At 45.2% G+C, this 18,076-nt stretch overlaps 1 protein-coding gene across 2 annotated transcripts in view; it reads right to left on the reverse strand.

The window, feature by feature from the left end:
• Positions 1–18,076, reverse strand: part of fws (Conserved oligomeric Golgi complex subunit 5 four way stop) — a 56,943-nt gene that overhangs the window by 16,721 nt on the left and 22,146 nt on the right. For both annotated transcript variants that reach the window (XR_012830772.1, XM_075704240.1), the window contains exons 12-17: positions 17,784–17,997; positions 16,700–16,762; positions 13,173–13,276; positions 10,579–10,710; positions 3,767–3,935; positions 119–262 (exon numbers count right to left, since the gene is read on the reverse strand). Coding sequence is in view for 1 of the 2 variants with exons in the window: in XM_075704240.1 (XP_075560355.1) it covers positions 119–262; positions 3,767–3,935; positions 10,579–10,710; positions 13,173–13,276; positions 16,700–16,762; positions 17,784–17,997 (826 nt within the window). In the remaining variant the exon portion in view is untranslated. The remainder of the gene's footprint in view (positions 1–118; positions 263–3,766; positions 3,936–10,578; positions 10,711–13,172; positions 13,277–16,699; positions 16,763–17,783; positions 17,998–18,076) is intronic.

The following is an 18,076-nucleotide window of genomic DNA, read 5'->3' on the forward strand; positions in this document are numbered from 1 at the left end:
AAGCCCTCTGCCTAACGTCACCATCCTTTACAGCTATCTAACCGGTTCTGCTGTCTGCCACAGTACTGCTGGTCAAAACACACGCTCGAGGAAGTCCATCCTTCACAAAGAAACGCACCTCGTATGGAGACCGAAGCTCAGGCGGTGCCTTGGCAAACAGGAAATGCAGCATCAGTGAGTGAGGCACCACGTCACCCAGCATGGGGGACTGGGCCACGTGCTGGGGACTCTGGAAGAGCAGCGGCCGCAGCGCCCGCAGTACCTGCACATGCAGAGGCCTTATAGAGACTGTCAAAAGAGAAAGGTTGACTGGCACGAAATAAGAGCGAAAAGAACAAACAAGGGGGACATATTGTTTACTGCTACTACTGTTAGAGATGGTGCATTAAAGAAACACTAAGATGACAGTTTCGACTCTTCATTTCTGGCATTAAATCAAGTGTAGGAACCTTCAAACCCTAGATAAACTATCAAGAAGCCTTAGAGTAATGCCCTAAATAACTTACTATAACAGCTTTAGGGGTGTGCGAATATTTGAAACTTTCTAATTGGTCTTCGAATTGAATAGTCACTATTCGTAAACGTGAATATTTTTTAATGCATTTCAAATATTTCAAAAGTCAACTGCACCCAAATAAACATAAAATTGGAGCAAAAGTATGGTACATTTGCACCTCCGCGGGCATAGTATAGACATAAAACATGAGAACTTGCATAGGGGAGCAGGCTACGCCGCTTAGGTAGCCATACTTTACAGGCTGTAGAGCAATCATTTGCACTCTCTCAAGACCCCTGCGCATGCGAAGAAACTACTTCTTTGTTCTCAATGCTCCATTTGTGTTTTTGACAGCACTTAATAACTTACTGGTAATGGAACCTACTTGCTAGCTTTAAAGAGACCCTGAAACGATTTCGGTGACTTTGTACAAACACACTGAGTCGTTAAGGTCGGTCCTTTTGATCATTAATTGACACACCTAAGCGCTACGCTTAAAGCATGTAATTTACTATAAGGTTTTAAAAATGTGCATCACTACCGATCGCAGCGTGCCACTCGCTGAGTTTTCAGCCGCCCTTGACTAGGTGCGCGAGGTGACCATATGACGCAAGTAGGGTGAGCTATCCAATTGGCTGCCCAGGGCACATGTTCGATCATTTTTGCAACCTTATGGTGAACAAGTGTTGCTCGTTATAATTGCAATGTTAGTTAACTTGTTCCTATAAAAAAGAAAGTAACAGAAAGAGAATGCACAAGGACAATCTATCCTACACTCAAGACTTCCGGCCCACAGCAAGTGTCATCTGCTTGTGTTACAATGTGCTCCGTGTTGACGAGAGCTCCGCAGTCAGTGTCAGTGTCAGTCTTTTCGCGAGCGCCATGATTTGCCTTTGTTGCGTTGTGGGCTGCAAACGTAGTGACTGGCAATATGTCATCATCGTGTCCCTCTGCAAGGCAGCAGACGAGCAGAGTGGCTACAGCGCATCGGACTGTCACTATCCGATTGGCACCAAGATTTGCGCATTTGCGGCCATCACTTTACACCGGAGGATTACTATCACAATTGTGTTTCGTGAGTCTGGTATTTGGGTAAACACAAGCACAAGGGTACTGGGCCTGGCCATTTGACCGTGCCGTTTCACGGAATGAGCAGAAGTGCAAATGTGAATTGTCTGCATGGTGCAGCCACCCGGTGGCACAGAACTCAACCACACACAGTAGCAGTAACGTAGTGTATTCTTCTTTGCTGCCGTCACTTTACGCCGGAGGATTACTACTATAGTGTTTCGTGTGTCCAGTATTCGGGTAAGCGCAAGTGGACTGGGCTTGGGTGTTTCAGGGCATGAACAGTCTCGCAAATGTGAACAGTCTGCATGGTACAGCCACCTGGTGGCACAGAGCTCAAACAAACAAAGTAATACTATAGCAGTAAGGAAGTGTATTCTGCTTTGGTGCTGGTGTAAATTTTTGGCAGAAGCGTAATCATGAGCACATTGTTTTTCTACATGTTTACAATGCCTTACACTTGGTTAGAGCAGTATTAGCTCTTTGTTTGGCTGGTTAAGCTCTGTGCCACCAGGTGGCTGAACCATGCAGACCAATCAGGCCGTTCACGTACGTCTACGCTAAAGCTCCTGCATCACAGCAACGGTAGTATGAAGGGGCTTTAGTTTACACCTTCATGCATCCATCAAAACGCAGCTTGCCTGTGGTTACTGAAACACCGGGCACGCTCGGCACTGCGACAGAATGCTCGCAACGCACGCTGCTGCGATAGCTCTCACTTGGGATCGACTGCCAGGTGGCTGGCGGAGAGGTTGGAGAAGCTTCGCGAGCCAACTCCAAGACAACCAGAAGTAGACAACATGACGTCCCATCATGACGCAGAGCCAGTGAAGGCAAAGCTTAGCCCCGATCACTCGGCTAACGAGTTGAGGAGAAAATGCAGGACTATGGAGGAGGGTAACTTGTAATCGTCCATAGCTCTCTTAATATGAGACAGTTCACACAAATTATGGTGCGAATGATTTACTGTAGCTGTACCCTATGCATCTACAAAATTTGTCGAATCGTTTCAGGGACCTTTTAAGAATACTGGGATGTAAACACTGTTTCATATTAATTGTGATAATGGCTATTCATTATGCAAAACTATTTGAAAATGATTTCATCTCCGATTTGATTCAATTCTCTTCAGGCACTATTCGATTCGTATTTGATTCAGTCTAAAAAAATTCACCAACAATTACGATACTTCCTAATATGAAATTTGAGCGCTGCTCTGTAAGTGTTTTCATTTTGCGATATATTGACTTACGCAGACAATCTGTCTCATGCAGCACATGGCAAACGAAGAAGTATGGCACGTGACTGCCTTGCTAATCAGAAGAATGTGACAGGCAGCACGTGAATGACACGTGGGCATGATTCACAGTAGCCACTGCAGACAGACCTCCACTTATGCAGTGCTTTGTTTCCATATATGGTATTGGTCTATGTGCTTGCCGTGTGCACAACTTGCACAGCACTACGCTTCTTTTCTCACGCTTTTGCCATGCCCTCCTTTTCCACTTTCCTCCTTGCACTCTTTTCACTATCGCCGTCTTTCATCCCCTGCTGCACTCCACGTTCACTCTTTTATCCTTCACTGTGCTCGTTCACTCAGTTACGCCAAGGGACGACGCCAATGCAAAATGCAGGAATGGGGGCCTAAAGCTGCACTCTAAAAAATTTGGCAGAGACACTTAAGACTGCTTACGTGCGGGAATGCAAAAGCATTATAGTCCATTTGGTGAAATGCTTTTATTTTAAACTCATTTTAAGCACTCATGACGTGGCGCCACTTCCTCCTCATTGGTTACAACGTCACGTGTATAATGATGCACGCACTGGGCCACAACTTTAGTCAATTCAGCCAGAACCGTGGAGCCACCATGGCATCAAAGAAGCGTGCTCATTTCACTCTCCAGAGCCCCGGGTTCGTTTCCCACCCAGAATAAACTTACGAAATTGTCTTTTGAAAGCCATTAATTTACTTAGTTTACAGGAACCTGCTTGATAAATTTGATGTCAATCTGGGCACTTTCTTGTACGTGTTCTTACTCTGCGCCATAGCCATTTTTGGTACCATCTCTCGGTCACGCCAATGGATTTTTGCATGAAGGGGCCTATAATGCTTTTGCATTATAACTTGTAACATACCGCACTTTATTTCACAGCAAACTCCAATTAAATTTGTTCGAACACAGCACAACACACACGACCCACCTTGTAGGGGCGCCCCAGGTCGGCCAGGGGCTGGCCCAGTGGTGCCAGTGCCATTTCCATGTGGGCAAAGTCAGCAGCCAGCCTCATTTTGCCGCCCTCAGCCAGTGGGCGCACCAAGCTTGCATGCCGCACAAGTAGCTCCAAGGCACGTGACGCCAGATCCCGCAACCTGCGAAGCGTTTGATGCGTCTTTCTTTTTGCACATTTTTAGTAAAAAATTGACGACTGAAATAAACAATTTGAGACCAACAGTCGATAGAAATAAAGTTTTCTTTTAAATGCAACAAACCTCGTCAAATTTGGTGCAGCGGTTGCCGAGAAAAATGGATTCTCCTTTCAGATGTATTTAGATAGGAGCGCCCGAGATAAAGGTTCCTCTTAATGCTTTCAACTGTCACATGAACCTATTACTCACTGTTGTCTGTCCTACTCAGTACTATCTGCAGTGTAAAGCAGCATCTACTAAAGCTTACAAGGGGTTTCAGTTATGCACCATGTTCTTAATGCAGCAGCTGTACATGCTCAGAGCAGGCCATTTCACTGAAGCGCTAAACAGTGTATGAAAAGTGAGCATGTCCAATACACCACTTTGTTCGTATAACTGCAGAAAAGACTACCATAATACCACCAACTAGACAGCAAACATTCTTACACAAGGTAGTAGCCAATATTTGGCAGACATTCTGTAACAGCTGTATATACATGCAAGTGGTAATGGTTATAACGGTGACAGTGACCAATTCTGCTAAACTAAGTTTTCATGCCCAGTAGAACACATTTTTGGGCAAGTTACATGTATTAACATGTATGCTTTGCCTTTGCTTCACTGAAAGCTAACATGTACTTATAAGTTCACATGCAGCGTCTTTATCGAAAAAACATAAAACACGTATAGACCACTTCCTGCCACGAATTTTAGTTACTAATGGTATGTGAATGTTCCCAAGGAACATTAAACCAGAACATTCATTCCACCCTTGTCACAGTGCAATAGCACATGCATCCTGCCTTAGTGGATTAGTTGCGAAACATGTTTGAAGGGTCGCGCACGCGGCCTAAACTCAAAAGCAAGTTTCCAGAAAAAAAAAAGAAGAATGCATGCACGCGCACTGCAGAAAGCACTCATGCTGTGTACCATGTTGCACTTCCACCTGTAGCTCTACGTCAGTACAGTGCCGAAAACGTGCATAGCGTGTGAATGCAACCAAAAGTTGCATTCACACAAAAACAAAAAGTTTTTGTGTGAATGCAACTTTCAAACAAAAAGCGGCCAGGCATTTGACCGGACTGCACCGTGAACTGCGTAGTAGCCGACTTTCATTGATGGCTAGCAAATTTATTGAGGAACCCCTGCATTACACTGAGGCAAGAATTCAAAAACATTACGTTGCTGTTGAAGTCTTCTTGCGGTGACTCTGCTGCTGGGGGTGGCAGCACATGCCTGTACTTGTTTAAGGTGCGGTAACATTGACTCGATACGAGACCAACGAGATGCCGACGCCAACAATTAACCGACTATTTAGCATGGTGTGTCTCCGGGACCATTTTATCACACCAAGCTGACAACGCCGCAACTGACAAATGCAAACCATCATAGTGGACATGCTTTCATGTTGACTGAACAGAGAAAATCAGCGTGTTGATCATAGATTGACCTATCCCCATGCAGCCGGCTGCAGAGTCAATGACGTGATTAACAGAGCACCTTCACGTGTATATATACCTGATCACACTCAAAATTAATTGAAACATGCTTTCTAAGTTGAAATGCACAAACTTCATCCTCTGAAGGGCTGAAGACTGAGCCAATGAAGACTGAGCCGATGTTGATCCTGTTCAGCAAAGGTTAGGCCTGGTGCAGCTGTAGAGTTCGCAGTAACCAGTTAGGAAGAAGGTAACTACTTTTATAGCTCAGTTCTAACCTTAGCATTTGAAACCAACCACTCTTCACTTGGCAAAGCAGACACACAATAAGCAGGAAGCAGAGACACAGCGCTGTGACATTTGTATGTCAATGTTTCCAAAGGCCGCCCGTCGAATTCACTAGGTATGAGTTGTCTGTATGTGTTGTTATACTGACACATTTCTTAATTCCAGAGATACTCGGTTTACCACTAAGTAAAACGAGAAACGAGAGATGGTGCATTCAGTACAGCAGCATAAACAATCATCTCCCTCAGTTACTGACAATATCAGCGATGGCATTCGTGTTTTCATGAGAGGACTAAACGGCCTATAAATGAGCGCTTCCGCAAACATAGTTTTGTCTCACAATACCTTGCAAAATACACAAACGGTAAGTATGATGAAGAAAAGTGAGAATCAGAAATAGCAGCCCGTAATATCTGCATCTAGTCCACATTTGTCGTTTAAAGGGGTCCTGAACCACCCCTCGAGCTTGGTGAAAAAACATAGCCCGCGGATAGCATATGCTGCTGTGAACATCTCAGCCAAGTTTTGGAGTCATGCGCAGCCTGTGCAGCTCGTAAGCAGAGCATGAAGCCACCTTTAATCTCAAACACTCTCTTTTCAACAGAAGCCTGCTTTTCACTCTTTTTTGGAGGCTTTCTTTCATAATATAGTAGATTCTGATACATGTCTACTACTGGCCAATAGCAGACATCAATCAAGGAGGTTGGGTCAGTGCGCTTCTTCCTACTATTACTATGCATATTTATTGACGAAGTTTAATAAACAGGCTGAAGCAAAAATCTGCTTTCGAATTTCAATAACAATTACATACTTCCGAAAGAAGCCGACTACCGTCTGCTCACACTAGGCCACAGCCGCCCGCATAGGAATTGCACTTTGGCCACCCTGCTGATTGGTGTTGTAACTGTCGGGCCTCGCTAATTTCAACTAGTTTTGAACACTCAACTAGCCTCAAACCCCACAATACTTAAGTTCAGACCACACGCACACTTGCCAGCGCATGCTCACTCCTGGCACTCCTGTTTAGACACCTTGGCAGACTACTGACAGCACATCAAAATGTGTAAGTTGGATGTGGCTACTATCTGTTGGTCAAGCTAATGAAGGACAAAGCCGTTCCGCACCATGTAGCACGGTCAGACTGGAGCGTACGAAAGCAAGCATGCACTCAAGCCCTGATTTGCACGTAGCAAACACTGCACATATGCACTACAGTTGCACGTAGGTGCAGTCTGCCATGTAGCGTAGATACCGTGGCTGCCACCAGGTGCCGTGAGTCCCCTGGCTCAGTGCACCATGGCTCGCTAAGGAAAATTGTGTTTGGCTTAGGTTTGTTGCGTCGTAGGTGCCAAAACCTGAAGTAGTGGCATCTATGTTAACATCCAAAATCAAATTTGAACTGCGCATCATGGTGACATTCAATAGGCGGGGCATTGTTGGCATGCCCTACTCTGCCGTAGCCTTCACAGTGCAAGGCATTGGAGAAGGAACGAGAGCGTGGTGGAGGCTGTGCTTGGTTGCCAATAACTCCGCTTCTGCTGAACGCATTGAAGTACTTTTTGTGGCAAACTATTTCTGAAATAGCCTATTTTAACTTCAAATGCACGTCTCCACTTTGATAAAAAGTGGTTCAGGGCCCCTTTAAGCTGCTCAGTCGCTTATATTGACTCGTCTTTAAGTGGAACAGCGCAGCTCATACACACAGATATGTATGTTTTGCTACGTTTTGACATTATCTAATATTAGTGATGCCCTGTTTCCACAATATTTGAAGCTAACAAAGATCTGTGGCAACAGATATTGATGCAAACAAATGCACCACTTTGGTAAATCCGTCATGGAAGGCAGTGCTCAAACACTGCTTCAATACGCAACATGTTTAAAGAATGCGTAAAATGAATACAAAAAGCGAGCTGCAAGTGCAGAAATTAGCAACAACAAATTACAAGGCGTCAGCAGACAGAACTCAGCATGCCTTTATCGGGTGCACTGTTAGCACAACAGCACACTCAGTCCTTCACAATCAGTAGTCGGTGCATGCTACCTGGCTTCCAGAGAAGACATGCTGCCCCAGAGAAGCCAATAATTAATTAATCACGATTCACGAAACACACAACCGACGCACACTCAACATGGATGCAGGTGCACAAATGAACAGGCGAAAGCACCAGCACCCTTCTAAAACGTTTCCAACAGCATATGGCAGAGGGCCAGCACAGGTAAATTAAAAAATATTGAGCTGAATCGAAAACCTTCATGAAAACTAGAAAGGTCAGTATCAACATAAGCACAGGCTTGGTAAGTGATAAAGGACAAAAAAAAAATATGGGTAGCAATGGCACCTTAAAGTTCTCACAACAGTTCCCATGAACTTTCCAGCATGTGCTCCGATTTAGTTATTAATTGATTAATAAACACAGCCTTTGCAGCCCTACACCAATGACTATGCTAAGCAGCCTGCAATGTCATGCACCCCTGAACATGACCTACAAAGCCCAACCATCATTGACATCATGCTATTTATTGTCCACTGCAGGACAAAGGCCTCTCACAGCAATTTTAATCCCAGCTGACCTCATTTTATGCCTGCAAATTTCCTAATTTCATCACACTACCTAATTCTTTACCATCCTCGACTACAATCCTCTGTAGCATCCTCCAAGGCAAATATTATTTCAGTACGCGCAGCAGGGAATGCATAGTTTCACTCAAGCCTTGCTCTTTGCCGCAACTTCCTGAGGTCACCACCACCTTTTGCATATTTGCTACATGCGTATGAATGTCATGGCCACTGATCAATTTTCTTTAGGTGTTGTAAGTAAACAGTGGCTCTGAAACAACAGCAATTTAATTGCTGATAAGACCGTGGCACCATCTGGTGGAAGGAGATAATATCACTATACTGATACCGCAACTCTCAAGATCAGAAAATAGAACAGAGGGCTGTGTCACCAATTTTTCTGATGATGTGCCAACACAAAAGCTTAGTGTGATAATCGGTGAAGGCTGGTGAGCATAGTTACATGCACACCATGCTCGAGTCATGCTAGAGTGCGCCACGCGGCATGGTTTTGACCACAGTAGGAATGACTAAAGTAATGACAATGCTGTGAGGATGCGGAAAGGGCACCATTAAGATTGTCGATAAAGCAGTAGTCGCAAGGTACAATCCAATACAACATGGCACATGTTAGGAAGACGGCAGCACCAGATGTTTATAGGAACTTGTTGAAAACTTGTGGTGGTTGCTCAGTGGCTATGGTGTTGGGCTGCTGAGCACGAGGTCACGGGATCGAATCCCGGCCACGGCGGCCGCATTTCAATGGGGGTGAAATGTGAAAACACCTGTGTACTTAGATTTAGGTACACGTTAAAGAACCCTAGGTGGTCGAAATTTTCCGAGTCCTCCACTACGGCGTGCCTCATAATCAGAAAGTGGTTTTGGCACGTAAAGCCCCATAATTAGATTACAGTCGCCGACCGATTTTCCGGACTCCAAAAATTCAGACATGCCCGATTATTCGGTCAGCTTCGCGGCACCACCATTCTCCCCATAGACCATAATGTATAACAACTGCCGAAAGTTCGGACACCTTGCAACCTCTTGTCTGATTTTTCGGACACTCCTTGAGCCAACTCGATCGAGGGCATCATGCACCGACTCTGACCGGCGCATAGTTCGACTTGCTGAACGCCACTTTTGTTTTGAACGGAGCCTCCTTGCTGCCCCACGAAGTGGCGCTACTGGAAATCCCCGCTCATCATCATTGTTTCTGCCTGGTTTGCTAGAGTGGCCATACAGCAGTTCCGGTTTCAGCTTAGTAAGCCATGTCAAGACAATCCAGCAGCTGATTTGTTTGTTTCGCGTGGTTTCGCGCACGACGCTGCGAGCAGGCCACGTTTTTCGTTTGTGCGACTGGTGTCAGCACGGTGGTGTTTGCTTTGTGTGCTGTGTCGAGGTTTCGGTGAACCAACGCGGCGTACGGAAACATCGCGTCAAGTGTCTAATGGCACTGACAGTGCCAGCGCAGACTGCGCTGGGGAATGCCGGCAAGTGGGTGCCGGGAGGCCTAGGATTTGTCACCTTCCGATGTGCTCCCTACTGATGCGGAAAATGTTCTGCCGAGACCTGCACAGTGGTTGCATTGCGATTCAGGACACCGTCTCATTTGACAGTTTCACAGGTGCTGACACTGCTGTACTGACATGCGCAGAACTCGACGACGGCGAGATCATTCGTCAGGTTTCTGCTGCACCGCCGGACGATGACTCCGAGTCAGAAGATGACGCACCATGTGCTACGCTGTTGTCGCGTGCACAAGCAGTGACTGTGCTTTCAGCCGCCTATAGTGACCGTACGACGCACTCCGAAGGCTTATCTGATTGCGCGTAAACGGAACAGCGTGCAACGGCGCACTCACGATTTCTTCAAACCTACTGACGAGCCCGAATAAGTGCGTGGAAATAAAGGATTTCATTTTTTTTCTTAATCTGCTTTTTCGGACACCTGTTTATTCGGACATTTCCGCAGTCCCCATGAGGTCCGAATAAACGATCGGCGACTGTATTAGAACTTGTGGTGCGAGCAGTCGTACATAGAACCAAGCAGAAGGCACATGGTACAATTGACACCCACAATCCAACGTGCAATAGACCATACCAGCAAGCGACATCCAGCTAGAGCAATCATATTTCCAACAATCCCACACATCGTATTAGAAGTAGTGTCATACCACGCGTCTTCTGCTTTGATGCCGTTCATACCAGATACAGTAAAGTGCATTCTGCTGAAGATGATTTGCAAGGAGACGCTTTCTGCTGTGAGGCACATTTTGCACCTTTCCTGTGGGGTGTTGCAGCAACCCCTCCCCTGAACTCACCCTTGCGTGACGGCTGCAGTGGGAGGCCACGAGGAGAAGAAGTCGGCCTGGCAGTGGGAAAGGAACTGCTGCAGCTCGCGCATATACAGCGAGCAGGGAGCATCAGGGGCAGCCATGCGGTCCACAGCAGGGCTGCGGGAACAAGAGGTGTTCATGAGGGGCTCCCAATTAGTGATGATTACCTAACATTATTTTGTCCCATGCCTAATAAGTGCATGCAGGCACTTTTGCAGGGTGAAAGAGCTAAGGCTCTCAACACAATTTTGAAAGCAAGGCAGTACAGTTGAAACCCATGATAATGGAATCCCGTGACAACAAAATTCTCATGACAATGAAATATTTGCGTATCCCCAGCGAACATCCATAGGACTCAATGCATTTCATACCTCTCGACAATGAAATGTCGCTGAACTACAATCCCACATCAACGGAATTTGCAGGAATGTAACCCCATGTGTTATACCTACTCGCACAAGGCTAGCAAGCTCCAAAATGTGCTAGCTCCCAAAATGTGCTCAAATGTGTTTGCTTTGCACTAAAATTGCATAAAATATCACATTATGCTTGTGCGGGCACCACCATTTTTATTTACAAACAGAACAAGCGCCGGAAGTGATCGCATGCACAAGAAACACATCATGGCCGCCATCTTGCTTGTTGATCGCACGTTTGAAATGGCACGCACGTCACTACCGACATGCAATGAGAGTTTTTGCTAACGTAGCACAGTACATAACCTGCAGCTCGGTGAGAGAAGTGCAGCAAAAACAAAGAAATCCACATCCTACCGACATGAACTTGTTTATGGCACTTGACGTGGCGGCCACAGAGTAGACTGCCACGCATCAGGCTGTGATTGAGCGATCATCCAGGAATACTCCTCCCTTACTTAAAGAATGCTTCTTTTGGTGCCACCTGACAGGCATTGCATGTGGATTCGGTGGTGGATGTAGACTTGTGCAAAGGAGCTGTAATTTCGATCGATCGCCTTCGGGGATATGAGATACGCCTTGGCATCGGATGCGTCGGTGTCCATGGACGACGGCGTGCACTGGAAAAACACTGCTGCGTGCATGGAGCGCTGTTGCTCTGTGTCTGGTGCCGTGTTGCGCAAAATCTCACAAAAGTGATCATATCTCTGAAGGCAATCAACCAAAAGTGCTGCTCCACGGCAGGGCTGCCACTGCTGATCGACGACACATGGGGCGCACTTTGTGCTGTCAGCAGTGCGGTTCGATATCCTCGAGCAAAGCTTGCCAAAGTGGGCCAACTTAATTTTGACAGTAAAGTTTCGTTCGGCGACGCATTCCTTAACAGTACTGTCATTTCGCAACAACGAAATTCAAGCAAAAGTTAATTTTTTTCGCGTTCCCCGCCGATTTTCTAGTTGCGAGGTTCAACTGCAATCTTTTGTTCTATGGGGCACCTGTGCTGGTTAGAAAGTGCTAGGGTAGTTTTGAGTGTACAACTGAATTATGCTATTGTTGTCCAACAGGGACTCGGGGTTTGAGTCCAGATCAAACACAATATCGAATACCTTTTAAATAATGAATAACTGTTCTCACAATTACTATAAAACCCATCCTAGTATTTTTAATGTTAGAAAGTTTGTATCATGACATAGCACCTTATGAAGCATTGTTTACCAAAAACACAAATGAATCATAGGAACAATGAATCAAGTAGTTTCTTTGCATGCACAGAACTCTTGAGATAGTGGGAATGATCGCTGTATAGCCAGTAAAATATGGCTCCTTTAGTGTGGTAGCCAGTTCCACTATTTAAGTTCTCATGTTTTATGCCTATATGCCTGCAGGGATGAAATTTGCCATACTTTTGCTCCAATTTTATGTATAAGTGAGCACTGTGGACATTTTTTAGCGCTTGAAGACTATTCAGAAAATATTCGTACTTATGATTAATTATTCGACTCGAAGAGCAACATAAATAGCACACTATTTGATTTGTTATTCAAATATCCCTAGTAGGGACACAGAAAAAATGACAATTTTTTTCAATGATGACAGACACACACCTGTATCAACGCTTGCTGACACTTGACACGTTCAGCCAGGCTCTGTCCATGCTCACAGGTGACCACATGCTGCCCCGTCAGATTAGACAATCAACACATGTGGCTCATGATGAGCAGCAAATCTGCTGGTATGAAATTGCACCCTGTCCAACTGAATACTGTTTCTTCTGTCCATAAGTCTGTGTGTTACGGCACTGCTGTTGATGTGCACAGATTTGGCAATGGTTTCCGATAGCCTGGCCCAATCAAAAGCTGGCAGCTTCTCCGTATGCTCAGACCTTTTACCAAAAGCCTGCCTGCGAAGTGATGAATCGTATGCAGTAGGTGTTGGTGACAAACAAGGAAAACAAACAGTGCAAAGCTGCTCCTCCATAAGGAAGCACTGAAAGTGGAACTTTTGTCGTGTCACTTCTCGATTACTGCCATGGCCTGCTCAGTGCATTTGCATAATGGTCGACACCAACTTGGTTGTCTGCCAGCAATGTTGTCACGCAGTGTGAAAACGCCAACAACAAACCGGGTGCATAAAAGAGAAGGAGAAGACAAGGCATGCTCTCACGTGCAGAAGTCTTCCTCGTGCATAGTCAGAATGATTGCCTCGACAGACTGGCTCACAGCAGACAGCAGCGGCTGCACTATGCTCTGGATGACCGTCTCCACAGACTGCATTACAAGCCAAGCAGAAATGACACACTGAGCAAAGTCGCAATTCAAAGAAAGCTCATCGCTCCAACCACACACTGGCGCTCATTAACTTCTGCACTCAGCACCTCCATCAAAGTGACACAGATAGATGAAAATTTATTTACAGATTACTGAGAAACCCGACAATTTTGTGGCCCTAGTTGTTCACAAATCAAGAACTTTGGGTATACACTATTTGCAGCTATTACACAATTTCAGGATTGTGCCGCCTGACTAACTTAGGCTGCAAAAGCTGTCTCTCTGTGAGGCCTGAGATCCCCATGCATCATCTGAGAAGACTGGCACAGGATTGCGCAGCCAAGTAAATCCAATGCACCATGCTTTAGGGGTTACAGACAACAGAGCTAGCTAGTAAAACCATTTCTTTAACACAGTGTTCACATTTTTTCCCTCAACATGCTGCCTGTTCTTAAATTTTGCTTCGCTTTCCAATCACAAATTTCACATAAATTAAGGGTGTGTGAAAATAAAAGGTCTTGCAGTATTTATAAAGTATCATGAAGAAAGCCCCAAGTGATTTGAAAGCCTAAAATAGAAACCCTGCATCATCTTCAACACACTGATGATCATCATCACTGTTTTTCTGCTCACAGTAGCATGACAATATTGTGGCCTACAAAAAACCAAATTCCAAGCCTTACACACACACCACTGTCAGATAGAACAATTTAGTATCACTTCTGAGTGTCACTCAGAGATTGGCACCTTAGGAGGTGTAGTGATACTGGCTACAGTGTGTGCTCAACCAAAAGTGTGTTCATCAAACTCGCTTCACTATGCTTCCCTATCCTTCGCTCCTGCAAAGTGCATAGTCTCGACAACAGCTGTTGCAAATGTTAAAAAAAAGGGGGGGAAAATTTGTTCGATATTTTTGTACAATTATTATTATTAAAACCATGCTCATTCTAACCACCAAACAGAATATTCTTGTACTTCCGGTGAGCAGTTTCAATGAGTGTGAGATGAGTTGATTTATTTCAGCAGGCCGGTACTATCACGTTCAGTGTGAGCTACAGTGTGAAAGCATGTGGAAAGGCAGTAACGTGTTTTAGCTCATTCTGAGCCCGATAGCACATACTAAAAAGAAAGAAAAGTCAGTTTCGCCCAACAGGTGAAGCACCGACTGCGATAGCAAATTATTAGACAGCTATACAAAATAAGGTTAATCATTTTATCAGCTGCATAAACTGCATAAGGTGCTGTAAAGATTCACTTACTAACTAAATTAACAAGCACACTGTCATGCACGCACATGCAAACAACAACACGTCCCACTTGATGACCGCAGACACTCGCTGTCAGAACACTGGCGTGATGAAGAACACCAGCAGTGGCGAGCGAATTCCTCTTCGTGCCACCTCTCACTTCAATGCGAACTAGGCAGTGAGAACACAGCGCACACGAAGCCATCAGCTATTTCAGGTTGGCTAGCCTTCGAAACTAGCACAGACTGCCTCCAAGATAGGACGCACATGGGCTCTCAGCCACTGCAGCTGAAGCAGAAGAGGTGATGCGCACTAACCTGCCCCCTTGCCCCACCCCCTCCTAGCGCATGCACATCTCCCCACTGCTCCCCTTACGCACATGTAAAGACAGCCCATAGCCTCACCACCTTCCTCCCTTAAGAGTGCGAGAAGATATCGCCCCATCAAGCCAGCGCCCTTCTTGGATCACCCTCACACGGATTTGCTCGCACCATATGGCACGCAGCCATGTTATCACACTTGGACTTCACCTGAACATCACGGCAACGGCGGGAGTTCACCTGGGGTGTCCATGTAATTGCTATCACAATAACAGCGACCGCAGTTTCATTCGCAACGGCTGTGGGGTAGTTTCCTTTAGAATCTAGGCAGCCATTGGCCATGTGCCTTCAGAAATGTGTGGTTGACATTCATGATCACTTCGATAGTGACCGCGGTTCCGTCTGCAGCGGTTGTGGCAAATAGTAGCTTCCTACTGACTTGGTGTGCCCATTGACCGCGTGCTCTTCAGCAATGCATAGTCGCCATCCATGCTCGCATTGATAGTGGTGATTGTGGTTTCATCCGCCGCGTTTGAGGCTAGCAGTAGTTTTGCTTTGACTTGGTGCAATGCAGGCACAATGTCAGAAACAGGACGGAAGCTGTCGAGAATGAGAAGAAATTCTGCCGTGGCCTGCACACTGGCATCAAGCACGCCGGCTATATCGCAGTGGACGAACGCTCTGTTGCCAACCAGCTCAACGGTAATCATTGGGATGTGCGTGTGGTATTGAAATGCATATCCTGGATGAAGACACAGGTCTTTGAACCACAGCCGCGCTGCGAAGGAGCTGTGAGGCCTCTATCGCTGAGAGCGCTAATCATTCCCAAGATGTCTAGGATTGCAACTTCCGCACTTCATTCACGTTCAATAGAAACAGGATTTGTTGATTAAATCAGTAAGTAAATGCTCGCTGATTTAGTAAGCATTTGTTTATTGTTTTTCGATACCCTCTATATTTCAACATTTGGTCAAATCGGACAACTTTTTTTGTCCTGTGAAACCTGAATTGACATCTTTTACTGCACAAAGATATACAAGTGGTGGCCAACATCATGTCCTTGCCCCGCATCTATTACGGGGAATAAGAAAACTGGACAAATGTACTATGGTGCAGCAGCGTAGGCAAGCTTCTTTCAGGGGCATTCTATGCTTCTGAAAAAGCAACAATGCTATACTTCCACATGCTCACTATCTCTCCAAGTGATTTTTGTAACCAATGACCAGCGAACAATTACAAACATCATTTAGTGTGCAGCACTGAGCTGCCAAGTTTATAATCAATCAATCAATCAATCAATCAATCAATCAATCAATCAATCAATCAATCAATTTTTATTATTTCACAAAGTATTTCACAGGTCAAAATGGACAGAAGCAGGTCTCATAGTAAAAGACTGAATTGAGACTTCCTGTACATAGCACATAAATACACAATATCACATAGACAACAACAGTGATAATTGATAAATGCATTTACAAAATACATGATAATAAGATGAAAATACGAAAAAACAAGAAGATAAATACACATCACTATATAGACGGTAACTGTTTTATAATGCAAAGCCAGGTATAAGAAGAAAGAAAAGAAAAAAAGAATTTAAACAAACGTGCACTACACTAGAACAGCAGATCCAATAAAACGAATTAAACAGTACATTGTGACACATATGTGTCGCTTAACAAAAGATTTTTCAATTCCTGATTAAACCTGCGAGCTTTCTGGAGTTTAATTACAAACGGTAACGTATCCCATAATAAGATGGTGGCAAAGTGAACAGTCTGTTTGCCATAAAAAGTGTCACTAAATTTGTTTGACTGACCAGACTGACAAAAGTGAGAAATTGCACTTGCCTGTAGAGCCGCTCTCACTATAGATGCGGCCTCGGGTGATTCCACTGCATTGCCGCACAGCAACTGTGGGAGGAACACAATGTCAAGACAACAATAAGTAAAGAGACACTGTAAATAATGCTAGCCTGTATGAAAGACCAAAAAGAAATCACCGTAACAAGGTGACATGCCAGAAATTTAAGATAAATACACAGTACGCTGTATGTGGCACAAAGAGCTACACAAGGCTGAAAAGCGAAGCATGAAGACCTAATTTCAATGATGTTCAAACACAGAGGTCTAGTTCGTACAACTCTGCAAAATATGCGTGCTTTATAGAGTAAAATGATCAAAATTCAATGGAGCTGACCTAAAAGTGCTGGTAATCAGAGCTGTCGCATGACTAATGGCCACACTTGAACATACTGATGACACTTGCAAAGAGAGTGAGCTTAATGAGCACGCACCACTCACTGGTTTGTGTACTTTTCCATATTTTATTATGCCTTTAATTCTTGGAAGAACCCGCAGTACACCCTTCCCACAAACGTGACGTCCTTTCACCATCAGCAAGCAATGTCTGCTTTCAAACAGCTTGACTTCTCTCGCCTTCAACTTTCACCCTCTACGTACTCACCTATTCTCTCCCCTCGTTTAAACAGGGGGGGGAGAGAGAGAGAGAGAGAGAGAGAGAGAGAGAGAGAGAGAGAGAGAATTAGCAATTTAAACGCTGCCTAGGAAAGCAGTTGAAGCCCTGATGAAGGAGGGCAGTTTCAGTGAGTCGGTATTTCATGGCATTTTCTTGAACTCAGAAAGAATGAAGGAAGCAAGAGACACAAGAAAAAAAATACTGGAGACATGGGGGAGCTAATTAGCACCCAACTACCCCTGGTCTTTTTCTTGCGTGTCTCATTTCCTGTACTCCTTTTAAGTTGCGCTAGTTCAAGAAAATGCCCTAATGAAGACTTGTTGGAAGGTATACTCCAGGCTGAGGCATTTCCTGTTTGACCACTGAGATCACATAGATTTTAAAGAAGTACTTAATAATATTCTCCACAAATTCTGTGTTTAACCTCGAAGGAACAGAAGACAGAGGCACGCTCACCGTGTCCATCTGCGTCTGGAAGAGGTGCAGCAGGTGCAGCAGGCTGGCATTGCACTGCTGAGCAACGGTGGCAGGGCCGTTGACCTGCAAAGCGTCCGAGCCTTCCAGGGCAGCCAGCTGCTCGCACCGGGCAGCCAGCTGGTGGATGGCTTGCGCCACATTCTTGGCCACCATGCGGCACAGGCGGCTGTCCACCGAGGCCACTCGCAGCTCGCTGGACAGTGGCACAACGTGGACCTCCTCATCAGCACTCAACTACTGCAATCGCTGTCGCTGCCGTCGTTTACTGTTAT

The sequence above is a fragment of the Dermacentor variabilis genome, chromosome 9, assembly GCF_050947875.1.
Source record: "Dermacentor variabilis isolate Ectoservices chromosome 9, ASM5094787v1, whole genome shotgun sequence".
NCBI lineage: Eukaryota > Metazoa > Arthropoda > Arachnida > Ixodida > Ixodidae > Dermacentor > Dermacentor variabilis.